This window comes from Cynocephalus volans, chromosome 3, assembly GCF_027409185.1.
Source record: "Cynocephalus volans isolate mCynVol1 chromosome 3, mCynVol1.pri, whole genome shotgun sequence".
Classification (NCBI taxonomy): domain Eukaryota; kingdom Metazoa; phylum Chordata; class Mammalia; order Dermoptera; family Cynocephalidae; genus Cynocephalus; species Cynocephalus volans.
In genome coordinates this window covers 121,677,073-121,698,197 of record NC_084462.1, presented here as the reverse complement: position 1 = coordinate 121,698,197, position 21,125 = coordinate 121,677,073, and the positions used below count along the sequence as shown (strand labels likewise).

The window sequence follows — 21,125 nt, the reverse complement described above, 5'->3', positions numbered from 1 at the left end:
TATGCTGTTTAAGAACTGTGTCAGCTTGTAAGCAAGCAGTATAAAGGAAAGGAAATGAAAAAAGATGGGCTGTTTTTTGGAGACATTATGTTAAATTTGTACACATAGGTAAATCTTGGAGTCACTAAGAAGAAATTAAGCAGTGAGACAGTGCAGCTCTACATACAATATATATCTCTTGCTGAAATTATACTAGATATCTCATAATCTGGCTTTAGCCCAACCTCATGTGGTTTAAAAATGTTTATCCCCACTTCATTCATCCTTGCCTCTATCCACCAAAGTATACTCCAATTTGCACTTCAGTAAGAATCTAACTAACTGTTAAGGGATAGGACCATATCAATATAACTATTTCATTTTATGTTAATATTCCTTAATATATCTGCTGAATAATTTGCAAGTAAACAGAAATAGTTCCTATGCAAAACTGTTAAAACAGTATTTTATGAAATAGGATTTTGTCTAGACTAAAAATATAATTGTATTAGTCACTGAAATATTTTTAATCTAATAATATTGTCATAATACATGACTAATTATCAAAGTATCTTAATCTCATAGATAAAAGTCATAGGTACCACAAATTCAGATCCCTTCATGAGTTAAGTAGGCAAGATGAATGGGTAAAAACTGCAGAATGTAAAATAATAAGGAAGACAAATGGTAGAGCACAAAGGCCCTTCTAAAAGCATGCAAATTCATTTAAATGAAAAAAAGTGCTGACCAAAACCAAAACAGTTTTGGGCTGTTTGATATCCCATTTATATCAATTTAACAGTTATTTCCACATTCATAATGAACGGTCACAGAAAATAATATTGGACAAGAAGGAATAAAACCTCATTGCCTTCCTTCAAACTCACCTTGTGCTTTTTCACTAACGTATTTAGACACACTGTATCAATATCATGGAAAAAGTAGAAAACCCTAGCAGATTCCCCAAATTCTAATAAGTTAATAACATGAAAAATTCAGCCCAAACCAAGAAGCAGGAAGGGAGGGAGGGAGGAAGGAAGAAAGGAAGAAAAAATGCTCCCAATTCTTACTTTCTAAATCTAAGGCTGCTAGCACTCACTTGGATTTTTCAGTAGTGCAGTAAGCTGTCTCATTATCTGGATAAGAACTGATGACCTGAAAATTCCTTGATCTCTGCCCTGGCAGTTCTGTGTCCTCATATGCAACTTCATTAACTAATTCATTGGATTTCTGATGCATGCTTCCCTCAGAATTCACAGTCAGTTGCTCATCTGGCTGCGTACTTTTATTTCTCCCTGTAGTCTCTTGTTCAAGATAAATGTGGGCTATATCTGTATTTAAACAAACAAACAAAATAAGACATATAAAACACCACAGCTACATATTAAATTGTTCAATCAAATGAATATTTTTTAGAAAATACTCTCACAGCTTTAAACACGCACGAGTACTTACTAGACTCACTCTTACTGTAATCAGATAAGCATGTACAGTGTGAGTTTTGCCATTGATATTTCTATTTCCATGGTGAATATACATTCAGGACAGTGGCTTGCAAGCTTGGCTGAGTGTTGGAATAACCTAAGGAGTTTTTAAAAATCCTAAAGCCCAGACCACACCCTATACTAATTAAATCAAAATCTCTGTAAGTGGGGCCTAGTCCATATTTTTGAAGCTCCCCAGATAATTCCAGCATACATTCAAAGCTAAGGACCATTGATTTAGAGATATTATTTTCTAGATTACTTTTCTGAGATTTCTCAAATTAGGATATAGTAATTTAATGATTATAGTGACGTGATAATTGCATGGAACTCTTGTATCAGACTGCCTGGGTTAGAATTCTAGTTTTGCCAAGTGCATAACTTTGGGCAGGTTACTTAACCAATCCATGCCTCAGTTTCTTGTCTGTAAAATGGGAATATAATAGAACTTACTTAAGTTATCATGTGGACTGAGTTAACGCATGCAAACTACTTGGCTTATGTCCGACTGTGGGGAAAATAGGATAATTTAGTCAGGCTCCCTCGACATTTCTTGTAAACAGGTTGTGTGTGGGTGGAGGTAGTGCACATGTGTGCCAATGTATTTTTTTAGTTTTGTAGCAATTGTGTGTTCTGCAGTTTGCAAAGCAGGCTGGCGGCAGAGAGCTCACATTTAACAATAGAGCATGTTTACTCTGCTGGCAGCTGCTCAGTTTCAGTTTTTCTTTGGACTTTGCCAGTAGTCCAATAAAGACTATTCCTACTTCAACCAAGGCTCCAAAGACCTTTTTGCCAGTTACCTAGCTCATAGACCTGCATGTGAAGGGTTTGTGAATGGGCTTGAGGGGTCTGTGAGCTCCAGACCCTAGCTCTAGCTCTACAATTGGCGTAGTCGGCAGGATATGTCACAATTGACGTAGTCAGTGCAGGATTCTGAGCAGATGCAGTAGCCAAGAAGCCATTGGAAAAGGAGGAAATGTGGCTACTTTTGAACATGTTGTGCCCCATGGCCACTTTCCTGTTGACCGGGATCTGGCTGCTGCTCACTGTAATGCAAGGCAGCATAGACCAGGCACTGAAGCGGAAGGCCACTTGGGAGGGGGAGGAAATGTGGCTGTCCTTGAGCGTGTGGTGCCCAGTGGCCACTTTTCTGCTGACCAGAGCCTGGCTTTTCACTCTGCTGCTAACTGATCAAGATTTGAAGTGGAAAGCGGAGTTGTTGGCGGATGGCATGCAGCTACAGGAAGATTCTAAGTGGAAAGTAGAGTTGTTGGAAGCATGGATAGATGTCCTGGAGGATGACGTGCGGCAACTGGCCACTCCTGCTTCTCACACCAGGCAGGACAACAAACCCAATGGTGAGTTAGGGGAGACCATGCATCCCCAGGCATGACTTGTCATGCATCAGAAAGTGAAACGCGAGCAGCCTATGGGACCAGGTGGGCAACCAGTGGGCAGTCCACAGGTGACCCAATTTACCACCTATGTCCCATATACCCAGGTTGAGTTAGTTGACTTGGGGAGACAGTTTCAGCAGAAACAGGGTGAGCCCCTGGCTGCTTGGCTGTTGCAGTTATGGGACCTAGAGGTGGATAGTGTGATATACTCTGGTGAAGAGATGGAAAAATTGGGCTCCATCACCATGCACCCATCCCTGAGGCAGTGGCTGCAAAATACCCGCAGGTATGCACCAGGGCCAGGTAATCACTCCTTAATGGAATGGGTGAGTGCAGCTGCCCAAATCATGTGGGCAAATGCTGGAGAACTGCCCAAGATTGTTAGTAATTGGAAAACATATGCTGAGTTAGTTCAAATAATTCGAGAGCTGGGGATGGGGCAGTCCATGTTTAATGTGAACACTCATGGCCTGGGATGATAAAAATTTTACAGGCAGCATGAGAGACACAGTGCTGCAGAATGCCCTGTCAACATCCTTTGGATTTTATCCCAAAGGGACCAAGCAAAACTAGCTGTAAGCAGATGTGGCTTGATTTGCTTGCAGCAGGGGTTGATAAAAAGAAAGTTGACCAGCAGCCAAATGCAGTTTTGTTTGCCTTGTGGCAGCAATTGCGCCCTGAACTGCATTTTACTAAATGTCTGGAAACAGGTAGCAAGATATGTTCAGTGGATTTAGCCTTTTTGTTGCTCCCAAGGAGGCGGATGAACTGTTCAGCAGGCCAAGGTACTCATCTTTTGGAGGCAGGCAAGGACCGGAGGACTCATGTTGAATTGACAATGATGAAGCTGATTCTAAGGTAAGATGGCTGGAGCCAGCTCCAGCAGCTGATGTGGCTGGGTGGCTACGTTGGAGAAGGCAGCATGCTGGCTGCAAGACTGGTGAGGTGCCTATTCCTGTGGCCATCTTTCTCAGGATGGCAAGCTGGCATGTATCTTGCCAGAGGAGCAAGAGCTTCCCCTATTGGTACCAATAACCTTTCTGTCTTTTTACCCATAGTATTCTGGCTGCAGGCACTGCACCAGAGTTGACTAGGTACATACTACATACATTGGCATGATCATCTGCCAAACATGCACTGAACTTCACATCAGTATGACTATAAGATTCCCAAGGAAAATCATACCGATGATGACTACTAACTGGACATGTGCAACTAAAGGACAGCACTACTGGACAAGCCTTAAGGCATACTGAACAGACAATAGGCTGTATAAATAAACAAGTCATTTATCCTCACTAAGAGAACATCGTGGAAGATTTTCAATGCATAAATTGTAAGGTGAGGGACCCTGAAGGGGTGGATTTGGGGGAAAACAGGATAATTTGGTCAGGCTCCCTCACATTTCTTGTAAACAGGTTGTGTGTGGGTGGAGGTAGTGCACATGTGCACCAATGTATCTTTTTAGTTTTGTAGCTATTGTGTGTTCTGCAGTTTGTGAAGCAGGCTGGTGGCAGAGAGCTAGCGCCAAACAATAGAGCATGTTTACTCTGCTGGCAGCTGCTCAGTTTTGGTTTTTCTTTGGACTTTGCCAGTAGCAGTTGAGTTTCTGAGTTTCTCCTTGTACTGCCTAGCTCATAGTGCTGTGTGTGCTGAATAAAGACTATTCCTACTTCAACCAAGGCTGTAAGGACCTTTTTGCCGGTTACCTAGCTCATAGACCTGCATGTGAAGGGTGTGTGAATGGGCTCGAGGGGTCTGTGTGCTCCAGACCCTAGCTCTAGCTCTACACTGACACATCAAAAAATAGTAGCTATTATTTTTGTAATCATCATCATCATCATATTAAAATGGATACAATAATAAGAAGAATTACTTCTAACCTCCATTTTATCAGACATGTATTATACATTGGAGAATCTACTTTGTAATGCCTGGTTATCTCACAAAAATTATTTTAAGCTATAACTAGTAAATAATAGCTATATCAAAGGAATAGTGTATATTAAATAGTATAGTAAAGTTTGGGAGAGAAAATGACATACACACATACATGAAACAAACTCACTAGTAAATCAGATCAACCGGCACAAATACTGATCATAACTATATTATTTTCAGCAGAAATAATTCTTGAACTTTAAAAAGAGATGAAGCTTGCCTGTTTTTTGGTGAGGCCTTCTTCATTCTGCCAAACAAAATCCTTCTGAGGCAGAAGAGAGTAGTTTTAGAATAAAAAGAAAATAGGAGCACTTAATAGATAAGGTGCCTCTCACAAGGTATTCATTCTTTAAGGAGAAATTCTTCGCTTGTATATATGCTGAAATTAGGTATAGCCAGCTATAAATTCCAAATCCTGGACATTATTCTCACTGGTAGTTGAAAGCTACATCAGAAATCACTTGTTTTTCGTAAATTACTGCCTATTTCACTTTAAGAGAATGAATCAGAAGAGAGAATGTGCTATCATAATTACATACTGTCAGATAAATATGAAATTTCAACATTTTGTTTTAATTTAAACTTTAACAATTTTAGAAACATTAATTTTATATCTGAAGATTACTTGTTGTTTCTCGACATCTCAAAACTCTTACTTGGTTTGCTTTAGATTGTTCACCATGATAACTTTTCTAGAGTAGGCTGGTATTAGTAGAACGAAACCCTCAAAGTCTGAATGAGGCATTTTATAAACGGACACTAAGGAAACCCTCTATATCATTAACATATAATTTATAACACTGACATATAAACTTATAAATAATTCAAATGAAAATGAATTATAGTTACTGAAAGCAATATCAAAATAACAAAATTGCCCCCAGGAACATATTTTAAAAAACAAAAGACGATTAGGGCTTACACTATTCTCTAATTTATGAAATACAAAGATTCTTCTAAAGGAAAACGGATGAACCAAGGAACATTGCCAGATACAAGAGTCCCCAGTTCCCCATGACAACACTACACCAACTGCTTTGAACTCTTAAGTCTTGATTCTGTGATCTGTTTGAGACCAAACTTAGCATTATCTACAACTTGTCCTCTGTTATCTCTGTATTTCTAGGTCTCATTCCATGTGTTTCTCCTTTCAGCTTTTTATTCCTAACCTCCTGGTGTTTACTTTAGCTCATCCCTGATAGCTATACTTACTATTTGTTTACTTATTTTATAGCTCTCTTTCTTCAGCTTTAACCTAATGTTAAATTTTGTGATCCCTTGAACTTCTGGTAAATCACTTCCATTTCACTCTTGACTGTGGTATCTTTTCCGGACTTTTAGAACAGATGTGGGAGCTTCCCAATAAAAGGACTCTTTCTTGATCCCTCCTGGATCTTAGTAATTATAATCCCTTGAAGTAGTATGAAAATAAACTCATCAATTTCTGACACACTTCTGGATTTTAATTCTAAAATTTAATTTTAAATGTTTAATATTTTTAAAGAAACTGTACTATGTGATTTGACTCTATTTCCGGATATTTCTAATTTTGTTCAGTAGTTAAAAGCTTTTAGATTCCTAATTCAAACTGTTACGCATTTAGAGCCTGCTCTGCAAATCGAACTATCCATACTCTTCTGAGAATTTAATTTTATTTTAGAGTAAACAAGGCTGATTCATATGTATTCATTAACATACTGATCATTCATGGAAAACCTACAGTGTGATATGCCCTTTGATAGGTCCTGGGAAAGCAAACTGGTCTAATGATTTGAATACAATGTAATAAGGACTATGCTAGGGATATAAAGACCAAATACATATAATATGATAGACATACTATTGCACAACGGGAAGAGTCTAGGAAAACTTCCCAAAGGCATTTGCTCCAAAAAAGGACAAATATGAATATGCAAAGTAATGAGCCGCCAAAGGTTTAGAGGTAGGTGAAGTAAAGAAAAAATTGACAGACTGTAAAAAGAAGAAGAGAACAGGAAGAACAGGAATGTATACAGATGAGAAAGAACAGATTTAGAAAAAACAAAGAGAAATTTCTTGTATTGAAATGATGAGATGGTACAGCCAGGGAGTGAAAATTTTGCAGAATGAGTAACAGGTAAAGACAAAGTCCAAGATGTCATTCATCTTAAAATGGGTTGATGAAACAGATTGATGGTGAAGGTACTTGGAGAGGAGTAAATCAAGGAATCAGGGTGCTGAAAGTGTCACCTCGGAAGGCACTGGAGTCACCCAGAAAAAAATGGCAGAAAATGGAGAGGAAAAATGAGTGAAAAATGCAAAAGCAGAAGCATGCTAAAGACGACAGATAGATGAGAAAGCTGATTAAAAGTTGATGGTAGACAAGTCATTACTTTTTTAAATTTTCAAATAATTTGTCATATAAAAGAGCTGCAAAATCAGCACAGAATTCCTATATTCCCTTCACCCCGATTCTCCAAATATAAACATTTTATCACACATACTTTTTATTCATTCTTTCTATATCTACCTACCTACCTGTCTGTCTGTCTACATATATACAACTTTTTCTGAAACATATGAGAGTAAGTTGCAGGCCTGATGCACTTTGACTTTTCAAGACGAATTTTAAGATGCTGCTCTATCTTCCTGCATTTTGCCAAATTTTCTCTACTTTACTCAAAGCCCAACTTAAATACAATTTCTGAAGTAGTACCTTCCCTAACCAAGTGAGGATGATACTGCTTAGTAATTCTAAATTCAGTCTTCAATTATTTTCCCTAAACTCTTCAGCCCAGGAGAAAGCTCCTTATGAAGTTATAATGGGATGAAGCTACTTTATCCGAGCTTACTTATACTGCCCAATTTAAAAAGAATTGCATACAGAAATATAAACATTATAAGCCAATAAAATACCATAAAAAGTGAAGTTATGGCTGTTTTGCACATTAGTCAATTAAAAAGATAAGATAAATGCTAAAACAAAAAGTTCAGACCTGCCCACCACAGACCACAACTAGGCCGGCTACGAGGAGAAGCTGGAGCCTGAAGCCCCCAGGATCCTGAGGCAGGGAGCCAAAACCCTCAGCCCTGCCCACTGCCTGCCACAACTGGGCCAGAGACTGAGCCTGCCTTGAGTCAGCCCCACTGTCCCTCCTCTCTCCCCCCACAACAACATCTTAGAATATACCTACTATATTAAAAAAAAAGAAATTGGAAGCCTTGGAGGAAAAAATGTTAAAACAAAAAGACAGATAATCGCATTTGATTCAAACTTTTATTTCCAGGCTGATAAATCTTAAACCTAAAACCATTCTATCGATCCTTCTTTCTATCTCTCTCATATGATTTGAAATGGAAACTCTAGTAATCTAGTTCAGTGTTTAATCAATGCCATTGTTACTGTTTTATCATTACGACTAACTGAATTAAAACTATTTACATTCATTTCTCCATATGGACTTAGAGAATAAGATATCAATCTCTTTTTCATAGTTCATTAAGTCTGACTTTTTTTTCCTCAGGGTTAAACAACAGAAAATTTGTTATGCGTACTATCAATCCCTTTATTTGCTCTTCTGTGGGCACACTTTTATTTAGACATCTGAATTTGACCAATTGCAACTAAATATATTTCCCATGTTTTGCTATTACTATCTAAGCTATCAATGCCATGTAAACTTATCTTGTGACCACTTGAAAATGATATTATGGATGACTACTACCAGGTATTCCTCTAACATGCCACCTACTGCTGTTGCTAGAGACAGTTTATTCATTTGGGCAAACCGGATGGATTTAGTGAAGATCTTTTGGAATCTAAATACTTAATACATATGCGTAGGCCAGCTGCATTATATGCTTTGAAGATTTAGTATCTTTCTAGTGATTTTCATGCTGTTTCCAATGAACCATTTTCATGATCTAATGAATTCATTCTTAACTTCTGGAAGTGTCAGTATTGCCAGCTGTCTCAACGCTAATATTGTTAAACCCTCAATTCCTAGTCTTAGGTAATTAACAGCATTATGATACCAAGCTTTGGGAACTTTGAATTCAATTCTCCAGACAACTATAAATTAGTTAATGTACAATATACTCAGCTAAATTGATGTTGCACAAGAAATCATGACTCATGGCCAAAAAACAATCATTATTTGACTATAATACACAAGTAAAGAGGTGGCTAGAATCAAATAGGGATTCTTGGAAGCTGGGAAATGCTGTTCTCCCTGGCTTTGTAAATAGTTTGTGACAACTGGTATCTGTGTAAACGGATTTGATGGTCCCCTGGGGGGTCAATACTGTTTACAGAGCTGTTTCTTCAGAGTGGTTGAGCTAGAATTGTCTCTAGGGATCCTACTGGGGTTACTCAGAATAGCAACGTTCCAGCTACCTGAGAGCTCAGGGACAGAAAAGAGAAAGGGGGATAGAAGTACTATGGGCAAATAAAATTCAAATAATTGGATCTCTGGCCTCTTAAAGGTGCTACTTAGGTGTATTTATATCTAAAACAAACCATAATGAAGGTAATTTGTTAATGTGCTCTCTGACACTTGCTAACATATTTAGTCCACCGCTTTAAATTCTACCTTTTTTGGTGGTGGTGGGTGGGGAAGAAGGTTAATACTTACACCTTAGCATCTGATTTTATAAATATAAAAAGAAGAAAAACCTCATGTTTATTGCTTCTTTCCTATATTGTCTATTACCACATTACATAAAAACATTAAAATGATTTTTTATTATTAGAATGTAAATTTAATGTGATAATGGAATCATAATAGTAGTTCCACATTTTTAAACAAAAGATACCTTTTCTAAATGGTTGAGAACTTTTTTAAAATGAACATTAATTTCAAAATAATCAGAACAACAATATCAACTAGTGGGCTCCTAATGACTTCTACCAATTTCTTATTAAGTAATTTAAATGTAGGTCAGTCTGTCTGTCTATCTATCTCCATATGTGTACAAATACTATTTATTTCCTTTACTAAATATTCCCAACTATTTTTTTCCTTTTTTTATGGAGTAGAGAGTTAGTTTTCCACACAAATGCATATTATATGTGCTTTTTTCTCCAAACATAATAAAAACACATTAGAAACTTCTATCATATCATAGTGGTCCCACCAAAGATGTGTTCAAGAGAAAAGTTCAAACCATCCAAATGTTCTAAGTACTACAACACTGATGTATTTAGAACTTCCACTCAGAACCACAGTAAGTGCAAGGTTCTGAAGACAGACTGCAAGGTTTCAATTCCGGCTCCACAATATAACTGTATGACCTCTAGCAAATTATTTAACCTCTCATCAATTTCCCTATCAGTAAAAAGTACAAAATAATAGTATCTACCTCAAAAGGTTGTTATGAGGATTAAATTATTTAAATTATACAAATCTCTTGGAAAAAGTGTCAGTACAGAATACAAACTCAATAAATATTAGGTATTATCTTTAAAATCTGTTTTGCTAAAAGCTAGTTTCTTTATTTTGATTTCTCCTACCATTCCCTGAGATAACAAATATCCCTTTTCTCATATATCAAGAATAAAAGCAAAAAAGGTATCTATTGTCCTAGTTATTACTCTAACTTTCATATTAAAATTTTCTCAATTTCCTGAACAAATGTATTTGATGATCTATGGCCAGCACATACTTGTGCAGCTAAAATCAATATAGCTATCCTAATCAACCAACTTGTTATTTATGCATTTACTGTTTTTTTCTAGGAAACAATAGCAACTATATGAAAAAATCGTTTAGAAACATTAATGTACATATCACTTTCTTATTAAAATATCAGAAGATAAGGAAATAGAAAATAAACAGAATGCTATTTAATTCAGCGAGAAACACAAGCCCAAAGAAAATACTTTAGGTTAAAACTGTAATTAATACATAATGGTTTTGTAAAGTTTGTGTCAGATTATAAAGCGAATAAATTACAGAAGTAATAGGATTTTAAAATTTAGAAATCTTGACATTAAAGATCCTGAAAGAAGACTCTATACTACAGAAAGAAAATTAATAGTATATTTCTGTAAACTCAATCCCACAGCAGGAAAATAATTTAAATAACATATTTTTGTAACATAATTTGAGCACTCACTATATTGGCACAAGATGTTAATTATAATCAGCATCACGGCAAGTACATCACAGGATCTCATCCTTCAGAGAATCTAAGTTAGGAATCATGGGAAATCAGTTAATTTCTGGACCTTTGGCTTAAAGAATGCAAAATTGTTACTTGGATACTGTATACTAATTCAGGGCTTTTTTTAATTTGATTTTTGGCTTCAACAGTTATAGAAAACTATAATTTTCACTTTCATTGGTCTGCATACTTAATGCCCTTTATCTAGGTTTTAAACAAACCTGCTAACATACTTTTACCTTGTCTCTGCATAGAGAAAAAAGGAAATTGTAAGAGAATCTTTTTGTTTTATCTATCAATCTCATCACCAAGTTAATTACCAATGTGTTGTAGTTGGACACATTACAGAAATAAGATTACATAAATGTGGTCTTGCCAGTTTATGGCCTTCTCATCTATGTTTGTCCCCCTTTTTATTTATTTTGGGGCAGCTGGCCAGTAGGAGGATCTGAACCCCTAAACTTGGTGTTACCAGCACTACTCTCTCACAAATGAGCTAACCGGCCAGCCCTTGTCTCCCTTCTTAGACTTTGTTACATTCATCTTCCCAAAACACAGAGCAAAAAAGTAGTAGATATATTAGATCTTTTATTCACTGAAATGAAACAAAATTATTAAAGGAAATACTGATTTAGACCATCACCCAAAGGACATATGGAGAGCCAATGAGTATTAAAAATGAGTACTTTAACACTTATTAGGCACCAATACAGTGACAGGTGCTCTACAGGATGTAAAGGTAAATTTTAAAAGTATATCTACTCTCAGGGAAGATGACAAAGAATTACGGAGACAGATGACGTGAATAACCCTTGCAAATAAGTAAACAAAAGGCTGGTGGCAGAATGGGGGTGCTTCCAGGAATATGCTCAATCACATAGATAAGCACTATTCAAAAGATATATTGTGCAAGCTACTTATATAATTTAAAGTTTTATAGTAGGTGCATTAAACAATAAAAAATAATATCACAAGATCATTTCAATATGTAATATAAAAATTATTTTAGGAAATTTTACACTCTTTTTTGCACACTCTTTTTCAGCACATCTCAGTTTGGACTAACCACGTTTTAAGTGCTCAAAAGCCACATGCAGTCAGTGGCTATCATACTGGAAAGCACAGATTTAGATTCTTACTAGCTTTAATAAGGCATATTGTACATATATTGGGGAGGTCAAGAACATATTGAGGTACAGAGGCTAGATATAGCTATAAGATATTGAAATAAGCTTTTGTAAAGTTTTTAAGACCAGAAAATCATGAGACCTGTCAATATCATGTAACTTATTCATTTGGACATTAGAATTAGACATTCAAAATAAACTGCATCCTTTATTCTCCTATACATGGCTGTATATTTAGATAAACACACATGCTGAAAAGAAGTGTTGAGGTTATTTTATCTTTGATTATGACAATTCAATGATTTGGTGTACCATGTTTCAAATTATCCATTGGCTATTCACGGAAATTACTGAAATTTTATTTATTTTATTATTAAAAAGCTACATAAATTGGTAATACTACACCAAAATTTTTTAACAGTTTTTCTTTATTTCACCAAGTCTGAAATAGTCATAACCACATCAATATTCATTCTACTGGGAAAAAGTTCAGATTTCTGTCTAAGAACTATTGAAAATATTTGAGTATTTGTGAAATTCTATCCTAACATCAAAGTTTTTCAATTTCAATTCCTTCACCATATGAAAGCAATGAACACAATATAATAGTGTAATCTCCCTAAAGTAAGCTACCTAACCAATTTATAAGTTAAGGCTTTGTAAAACTTGTATCACCCTATGAAAAACATTACAAATATTACTTAGGATAAAATGGTTCGGAAAACTATACTAAAATTTGATTAACTAACATAACAGTAATTTTTATTCTTGTTTTTTCCTCAGTGATAGGAACTATTTGACTATTAACAACATATTCCTATCTTTTCAGCTTTTCTCAATTTTTCTTATGATAAGAATAATTTGTATGAGGTAATTAAAAACATAAATGAAATGAACTGGGTAAGTCTTAGATTTCTAGCACTGCAAGTAAAATAGGTTTAATAATTATATATATATTTTAAGTATGAATACATACCAATCATCTGAGAATTAAACAATTTTCATAAATCATTTAAGGAAAATAAATTTTCCCATAATGAGTGTAAAGAGGAAAAAACAGATTTTATTTATATGTGTCTTTCATTTTATTTAAGAACATATTTAGATTCAGAAAACAAAATAGAAGGTTCACCAGTCAAATACTAAGCAGGAATCACCAAAACACAATGTTAGTTCTAATGGTTGGATGATTGTGTTTGGTCTTTTGAAACTTTGGAGTATAGGTAAGTCTTGATCACACAAATTAATAAATCCTAAAGCTGGAGATAACAATAACCATTACACCCAAATTCTGCAGCTTAGCCCAGCCAATTTTTCAAAAGGTCAGGTTGTGAACTAGAGAAGATCAGGGAGGTCCACCGCATAGCTTTGTTGCCAGGCATCTCTCCTCTGGATTGTTGCAGGCATTTATTAGTATTCGTCAGCAGACTCAACAAAGCAAACAAGAAATTCAAGCACGAATAATAAAATGAAATGCTGCTATATAACCCTTTGTCATTCAGCAAATATGGGACTTTTTAGCTACATTGTTCCTAAACCTGGGTTACTACTTTAATTTTTCTCCACAGTGCTGACTGAATGAGTATGCATGTGTGTTAAATGCAGAGCTCCCCTAACAACTGCAGGACTGCCATTTAATCTGTTAGTAGATGGACCATTTCCTGTGGGAACCCTAGCTATGATTTCCAGATCCACCAAATAAATCTCAGATTAAGATTCCAAATGAAACCTGCCTTTGGCAGATAAAAAATGTCAGGATGGATATAAACAGTAAAATTATAAATTATCTAGGTGTTGCATGACAAACCAATGCGCAATTTTTTTTGTTGACATGTGCCAGATATCAAAACTATATGAGACATTCATCAAATGTCACACTTTCATAATATTGGAGGCATCATTAAAACTGTTTGACTAAGGACCTCAAAGTGTTTAAGCAGTAGCTCAAAAGTATATTTGTGCAAAGTAGAAGAATAAATTTACATATCAGCAGCAGCTCATAAGGGATGGGTAAATATTCTGTTTATCTCTCACTGTAATTCAGGTTACTTTAAATACAACGTTTTAGGAAATCATTATACTCGATATGGCATCATTACATAACTTTCTATGCAAATGATATCTTTTATTCAAATTTACCATTTGTTTCTCCAAAAATAAAAAAAAAAACCAAAAAAACAAAACAAAAGCATAAAAAGAAAAGGCAGAACTGCTATTTCATTAATCAACTGTGACTTCTAAACTAGAGCCTTGTTAGTTACCCTGTAACATCATAGCCCCTTATTAGCATTAGCTTTTTAAACTTCTTTTAAGGAACATTAAATACTTGAGACCAAAAAAGCCTCAGAATAGTAAATTTGTTTTTTGATAATGTATTAATTAGAAACGACCTGGAGGAGGGGAACAGACTTTTTAAAAAGAAAAAGGTAATATAGGGCCAATATAGAACATCTTAGAAAGCAAACGGCCTATTAGAAATATAGAGAAAGTCTCTGGTGCTAGTTTCTACCACATTCTCAGTACTGCATCAAGGAATGTTCTTAAATGATTTTAAATGATTTTTTTTTTGTCATTACTCTTCTTACCTGGACTAATGCAGCCCTGTTCTGATCTCAAACTCTGTATTAGTTGATTATAAAATATAGGCAATGAGAGTTTCTGAAAGAAAATAAGATTTGCTGAACTGTACTCATTACTTTTTTTTTTTTTTTTACTTTAAACTGTTAAAAGTAATTAAGAGAAAGGCTTCAGTGACTCCAAATATCGCAACATTTGGTTTATTGATAAAAATTCTTAAACTATCTAATCTACTTACAATTAAAATACTTTCAAATTGTAACTTCTTTACATTTATATTAATCCGTGAAAAGGATACAGAATACTCTATACTCCATATTCCAAATCTTAGAGTTGGTACATAAACCTGAAACCTTAAGGATGACATATTTGTTTTGTCTTTTCTGCCATATTTCTTTCCTCTAATATTTGTTTCTGTTTCAAAGAAAGTAATGCTAACTAAACTCTACCTATCCTGATCTGCTGGAGATTGATATTAATCTGAAAATTCTGAATTTTCCAGGATGGGGGAGAACATTAATTAAAGAAGGAAATAAGGGTATCTTGACTTTAACTTTGATTATATTTCTATACTAAAAATGCTCAAATTAACAAACGTTAAGTTATATTAGTTAACTGTTAGTTAATTTTAGAGTACATCAAATTATCTTAAGTACAGACAGCAAAACTGTATTTAAAAGTATTTAATTAACCTTAAAAATACTAAAATAGCAAAAACGTACATATTTGCTTTCTATGCAACAAGTATAATTTTATTAATATGAACTGACTGGCTTGCACTTTTCTCTCATTATCATCCTAATTTTCAAGTACTAAATGATTATATGTTAAAACTAGAATCAGTCAAAAATAAATATGAAAGTCATATTTTTATGATTTTTTGAAATAATTGTTACATCTTGTCAGCCCAATTTTACCATTTGGCAAGGGATTATCAATTCTACCAAAAAGCTGTGGATGAGAATATTTTTAAGTCAATCATTTAGACTATAAAATAATCTACTTGACCAATTTCAAAATTTTGAAGCCTGACTTGTTCTATTTACTTTTTCATATTCCCCAAAACAAGTAAAACACAAAGAAAAATCATATCCGAAATTCTCCCCCAAAGATAATAATGTCCTATGTGATAGGTTGTTTTGATTTAAAAACACACATACACACACACACAAAAAAAAAACCACTGGAAGATGAAGTATTTGGTGAACCCTCCAAAAATTTTTTGTTCTACTATAGATTTATTTATAACCAAAAATAGTGAGTAAATATACACTAATAATTTTGCCATTTAAAAAATATTCTTAAAAAACTATTTAGAATAACCATTAAATCCAGGAAGTCACATCAGTCCTACTCTACAGTCAATCTGGACCAACTCTGTAAATGTCCTTAAATTTGGTCCGTATACCAGTATATTGATACTAAGAACTTTATGGTAATGACAACAAGGAGACCACAACAGTCACCTTAAATATGATAAACGGAAATTCTAATTTCTAGAAAATTAAAGATTCAATAATATATTAAGATTTGTGTTATAAATATGTGTTATCGGAGGTGTTCTGGTATGAAAAGCTATAAGCAAAAATGAATGAGAATTTTTACTGAAGAGCTCAGAATCTTAAGCATAAAGAATTTAAAACAAAGCAAAAACTTCTGGCAAATTCAAGTAGTTCTATTTCAAAAAAATTTTTTTCATATTTTCATGGCCACAAATAAAGAGCCTGCATATTAAAAGTAGAGTTGATATTTACCTAAACCAAAGAAATAGAGTCACAAGTTCTACGATGAGAGAATCACACCAATAGAGTAGAAATAGGGGAGAGGAGGTTCTATCAAAAGAAAATTTACTGTTTTTCATGCTCATTCTTCTTAATTATGATCATTTCTATAAAAAGGAGAACCAAAGATGTGGTAAGAATTCCATATGAATAGTATAGAATGAACTGATTTAAAATACTCTTTAAATTTAGGAAAGAAGGAAAGAAGGAAGGAAGGAAAGAAAAAAGGAAGGAAGGTTGGTTCCTATTATCTCACAAATTTTTCCCTTATTAAGAATTAATGGGTAAGTTTATCAATTGTAACAAATATAGCACTGTTGTACATTAATAGGGAGATTCTTTGTATGTGGGGTTAGGGGTATATAAGAACACTCTTTACTTTCTGTTCAATTTTGCTGTGTACCTAAATCTACTCTAAAAAATAAAATTTATTTTTAAAACTGCCAAAAAATAATTTTAAAATAATTTATGGCATAAACTCACCAATGTGAAGTGTGTGTGTGTGTGTGTGTGTGTGTGTGTGTGTGTGTGTGTGTGTGTGTGTGTGTGTGTGTGTGTGTGTGTGTGTGTGTGTGTGTGTGTGTGTGTGTGTCTATCAGAAATGAATCTCAAAACACAGTTCATAACAAATGGTATAACCAGCTGGAAAAAACTAAGTTGCCCTTTAAACATTTTTTGTTTTTTCATTCCATTTTTCTACTGAGGCCAATAGTAGTAACAGAATCATTCACACCAAGCTTAAAAAATAAAGAAATCCAGAATCCAGTTTATTTTAATAAACTTATTTAAAATAAAAGAAAAAAATTTAATGAAAGCGTATAATCTCAATCATTCTCCTACAAGTAGCCTCCATATTTTCTCAGGAAATGAATCAATCCTTGTTGGCCAGCTGCCACTATTCCTAAAACCACTCTCTCAAATATTCTAGATGGTCATGTGTGAGAAGCTACTAACACTCTATTAAGCTAGGTCCTATGGAGATAAATAGTAAATTTAATCAGACTTCAGATATGTTCTTTTTTTAATTCCTCTGTGGAATATGGAAAAATATTTTTTAAATGCCATCTTAAATTCACACTTGCCAAAAGCAAAAGTATTCTGTGATGTCGCTAATCTGAAGATTTTTATTGCAATTGGAAATCAGATTTTATCCTAAATGAATATTATTGATTCTATATTATATTCCATTAAATAGACTGAATATAAGCTATATCACTCTGAAAAATCAAATTTCTAATGATATTATTAACATTACATTTGAAGAGAACAGGCATCTTATAAAACTAATAATAACCATTTCAAATACTGTTATTAATGTTTCTTAATACTTTTCAAACTTCTTAATAGATCTACCTTCCACAGCTAGGAGGAATAATAATGGCAACAATTATGATTTACTTAAAGGTCCTGTAAAATATGTCAATAATCTTTTTTTTTAGCATCTGTAACCGCTATCACCATCCCATTAGTAAAAATAATTACTATGATGTATAAAATACATATTAAATAAATTTGTTTACTGTTTCAGGCATTGCAGTAGGGCCTTTACATACACCATCCTTAATCTTCGCAATAGTCCTAAAGGAATTATCTCCCTAATTCATAAACAAGAAAACTCTAGCTTACAAAGAATTATGAAACTTGTACCCAAGTCCAGGTAGGTAATAAGTGGAATATTAAAAAATTGGAACATATGTCTATCTAGCTCCAAAATCTGTGTTCTTTCCACCATAACATTTTACTGAAATTACTAAGTGCACTGGTTTTCCTTCTGCCTTAAAATATAGGCAATAAGCTAAAAACACTACATACTATCACTTATTTAAGGAAAACATACCATTACTTACTAGAAAGCCAATCATTAAGTACAATTTAAGTTCTATAATTTAATACCAAATAGCTATCTAGATATTTTCAAACTCTTGAATTTCAAGGAGTACCTAATCATAATGCCTAGGGAATAATTTTTTTTCTACCAGTTATCTTGCTGGTAGAAATGGACGTCCACTTTAAGCAACTTGCTATTTCCTTCTTCTCTGCCTCAAACATAAAAGCTTATGAAAATAATATGAGAATTTACAAACATACTACCAAGGGTACTTCAAAAAGTTCATGGAAAGATTTCTACTATCTTTAAGTCCATTCTTCCACGAACTTTTTCAAGTTCTCTCATATTTTAGTCATAATGATCAACAACATCTAAAAGCATCATAGATATTTTTCTACACTGTTTTCTTAGTTGTGCATGAAATTTTTCTATAGTTGTCTACATTTATAAAATGTTTACCAATCATACAATAGTATTAGTTATAATTCAATTACAGAACAACAGATGGACAAAAGGTGAAAAGAGAAAGATGAATGAGCCAATAATAAATGAGGTTGATTGTGGCATACAGGTTCAAAACATCAAGCACAAATAAACAGTATTCTAACTCAATAAGAAGCTAACAGACTACTTACAAGTTACCTTCTGCTAAGTTTTATTTATTTAGTAGAAAAAAGTGTTTTCATTTAATTGTTTTAGTACAAGAACTGTAAGAATCATGGCTATGAAAGATAATTGTTAGTCCAATTCTTAAGTAAAGAAGAGGGCAGTTGCTTTTTACTTAAATCCAGAAAGATACAATTTTTTAAAACACTTATTGGCCTCTAATAAACTGCAACATGTAAGGTTTCTATTAGTATAAGCAGTACTAGAAGTGGCTTTTTACCTCAAGTTTCACATGAGTACAATGATTCCTGTTTTAGAATCATGCTCACTTTTTAAGCTTAGGAATATTAGTTTAAAAATATGTACCCCATAGCTAAATTTAGATAATAATGTAAGTGAAAATAACTAGTCTGTGTAAAATACATATTAAATATAATGATTCCCTAAAATAATAAACCTAAAAGGTAATACTGAAGAAACTAAATGAATTGAAAGCTTTTTGTCTAAAGCTTCTTCAAACTGTACGATTCTCACCATTTCTTACCTTCAATTGGTAAGAAATTTTTAAAATATAGCAGACTTACTATTTAATTTTGCTAGGCACAGTAACCTTTTTTAACCTTTCTTAGGGAATACTGACCCCTAAAGGTTCTAAATTAAATAAGTTTCACAATTTCTAAACCTAACTGGTATCCCAGACTTCATTTTTACCTATATTACTGCAAGTATGTGTACTTACGGCAGACATATTTATCCATAAATAATAATGCAGAAACTATTTCTACAAAATTGCTGTGTAATAAAAAACTAGAACGTTTCTGCTAATAAAAACCACCAAAGTTAATATAATAATCAAGAATTTGTAATAGTATTCCAAATAATTATTCATAAGACATTTACCTCTATGCCTTTTTTCTTACACAGTTAAGTAAATAATAAGTAAATGCTAAAAAAACCTCTAAACAACCAAACATGTAATAATTCATTCTTCCTGCGAGTTGACTTTACAATAAGTTTAAACTCCTTCGATTGTGACAATTCACCTTTCTTCTTAAAAAACAGACAAAAGAGAACCCTGAAAAATAAAGTTTTCACAAAAAGGCAAAACATCATTTACTTCTTTAGAGGCCAGAACATAGAACCAATGCTCACTTATCAATTCACATTTATTAACGTTCACATTATCTCAATCATCTTAACCTTCACTTTTTAAGTGCTTGAGAAACTTGGACACATTTTGTAGATGTCTTTACCCATCCCATCCACCAACCACAGCTTTACATTTTCCAAAATGTCTATAATGCCGAAAACAAAGAAAATTGTAAATGGTTACAGCTGTTACATTATCTACCTTAACAACTCTTTGACAAAATATTTCAGCGGTTTTTACAATAAAGCTATGATAAGAATGGTCACTTCAACACTTCTTATAATTAACTGTAAAAGGCAACACAAAGGCATATCGGTGTAATATAAATTTTAATTAGCTTAATTTCTTTTCAAAAAAATATTTAAATGATATTAAAATAATTATTCACAAGAGCAGATGATGAACAATGGTGTAAGATAGAACTCTGAAGCCATTTGTGCTTTAAGATAAATCCCATGAACCTCTCTATCAGGGAGATGACCACGTGATATTTTACTGTTTAAACATATAAGTTACCATTAAACTCAAAAGATACTACACCCTGTTTAATTTTATTTCTTAGTAGTGTTTATTAACAGGCCCTTATAAAAAGAAACTTCTTATTACTATTTCCAGTGTCAAAAAAAATGCCTGTAAAAATGCAGATTTTCTTAATGATGTTTCAGGCACATCTGTTGTCTGTGCCTCCTGCAAACTATCTGTGCATCTATATCTTCAACCCTACATCTCCCTTTTCATAAGCATCCCTATAGAAGCTCCTTCCTTGACATCTTTCCTGGTTATTTTACACTTGTGAGAAGTAATTCTTCCACATATCCTCTATCTCTTTAGATATATTAAAAATAATTCCTTTAGCTCCTAAAGATCCTTTGGTCTCTAATTGGAACCGTGTGTCTTTCACAGCAATGTGATCTGTGAATAGGGAACATAAACAATAAGCACATCGTTATTTGCTTCCTTTTCCTTATTTCATACATAAATTGAATTAAATGCTTTTTGAGCTCTCCAAAAGAGTGTTTGCTTGCTTCCTTGAATAAATGAATAAAAATTGCTACAACAAATTAGTTCCCAACTTCACACCAATACATTCTTATTACAAACTTGCATATGA

General features: G+C 33.7%; 1 protein-coding gene across 1 annotated transcript in view; it reads right to left on the bottom strand.

The window, feature by feature from the left end:
• MIPOL1 (mirror-image polydactyly 1) overlaps positions 1 to 21,125 on the bottom strand; it is a 296,888-nt gene that overhangs the window by 255,151 nt on the left and 20,612 nt on the right. Inside the window, exon 2 of the mRNA XM_063091188.1 lies at positions 1,079 to 1,310. Within this exon, the coding sequence (XP_062947258.1) occupies positions 1,079 to 1,310 (232 nt within the window). The remainder of the gene's footprint in view (positions 1 to 1,078; positions 1,311 to 21,125) is intronic.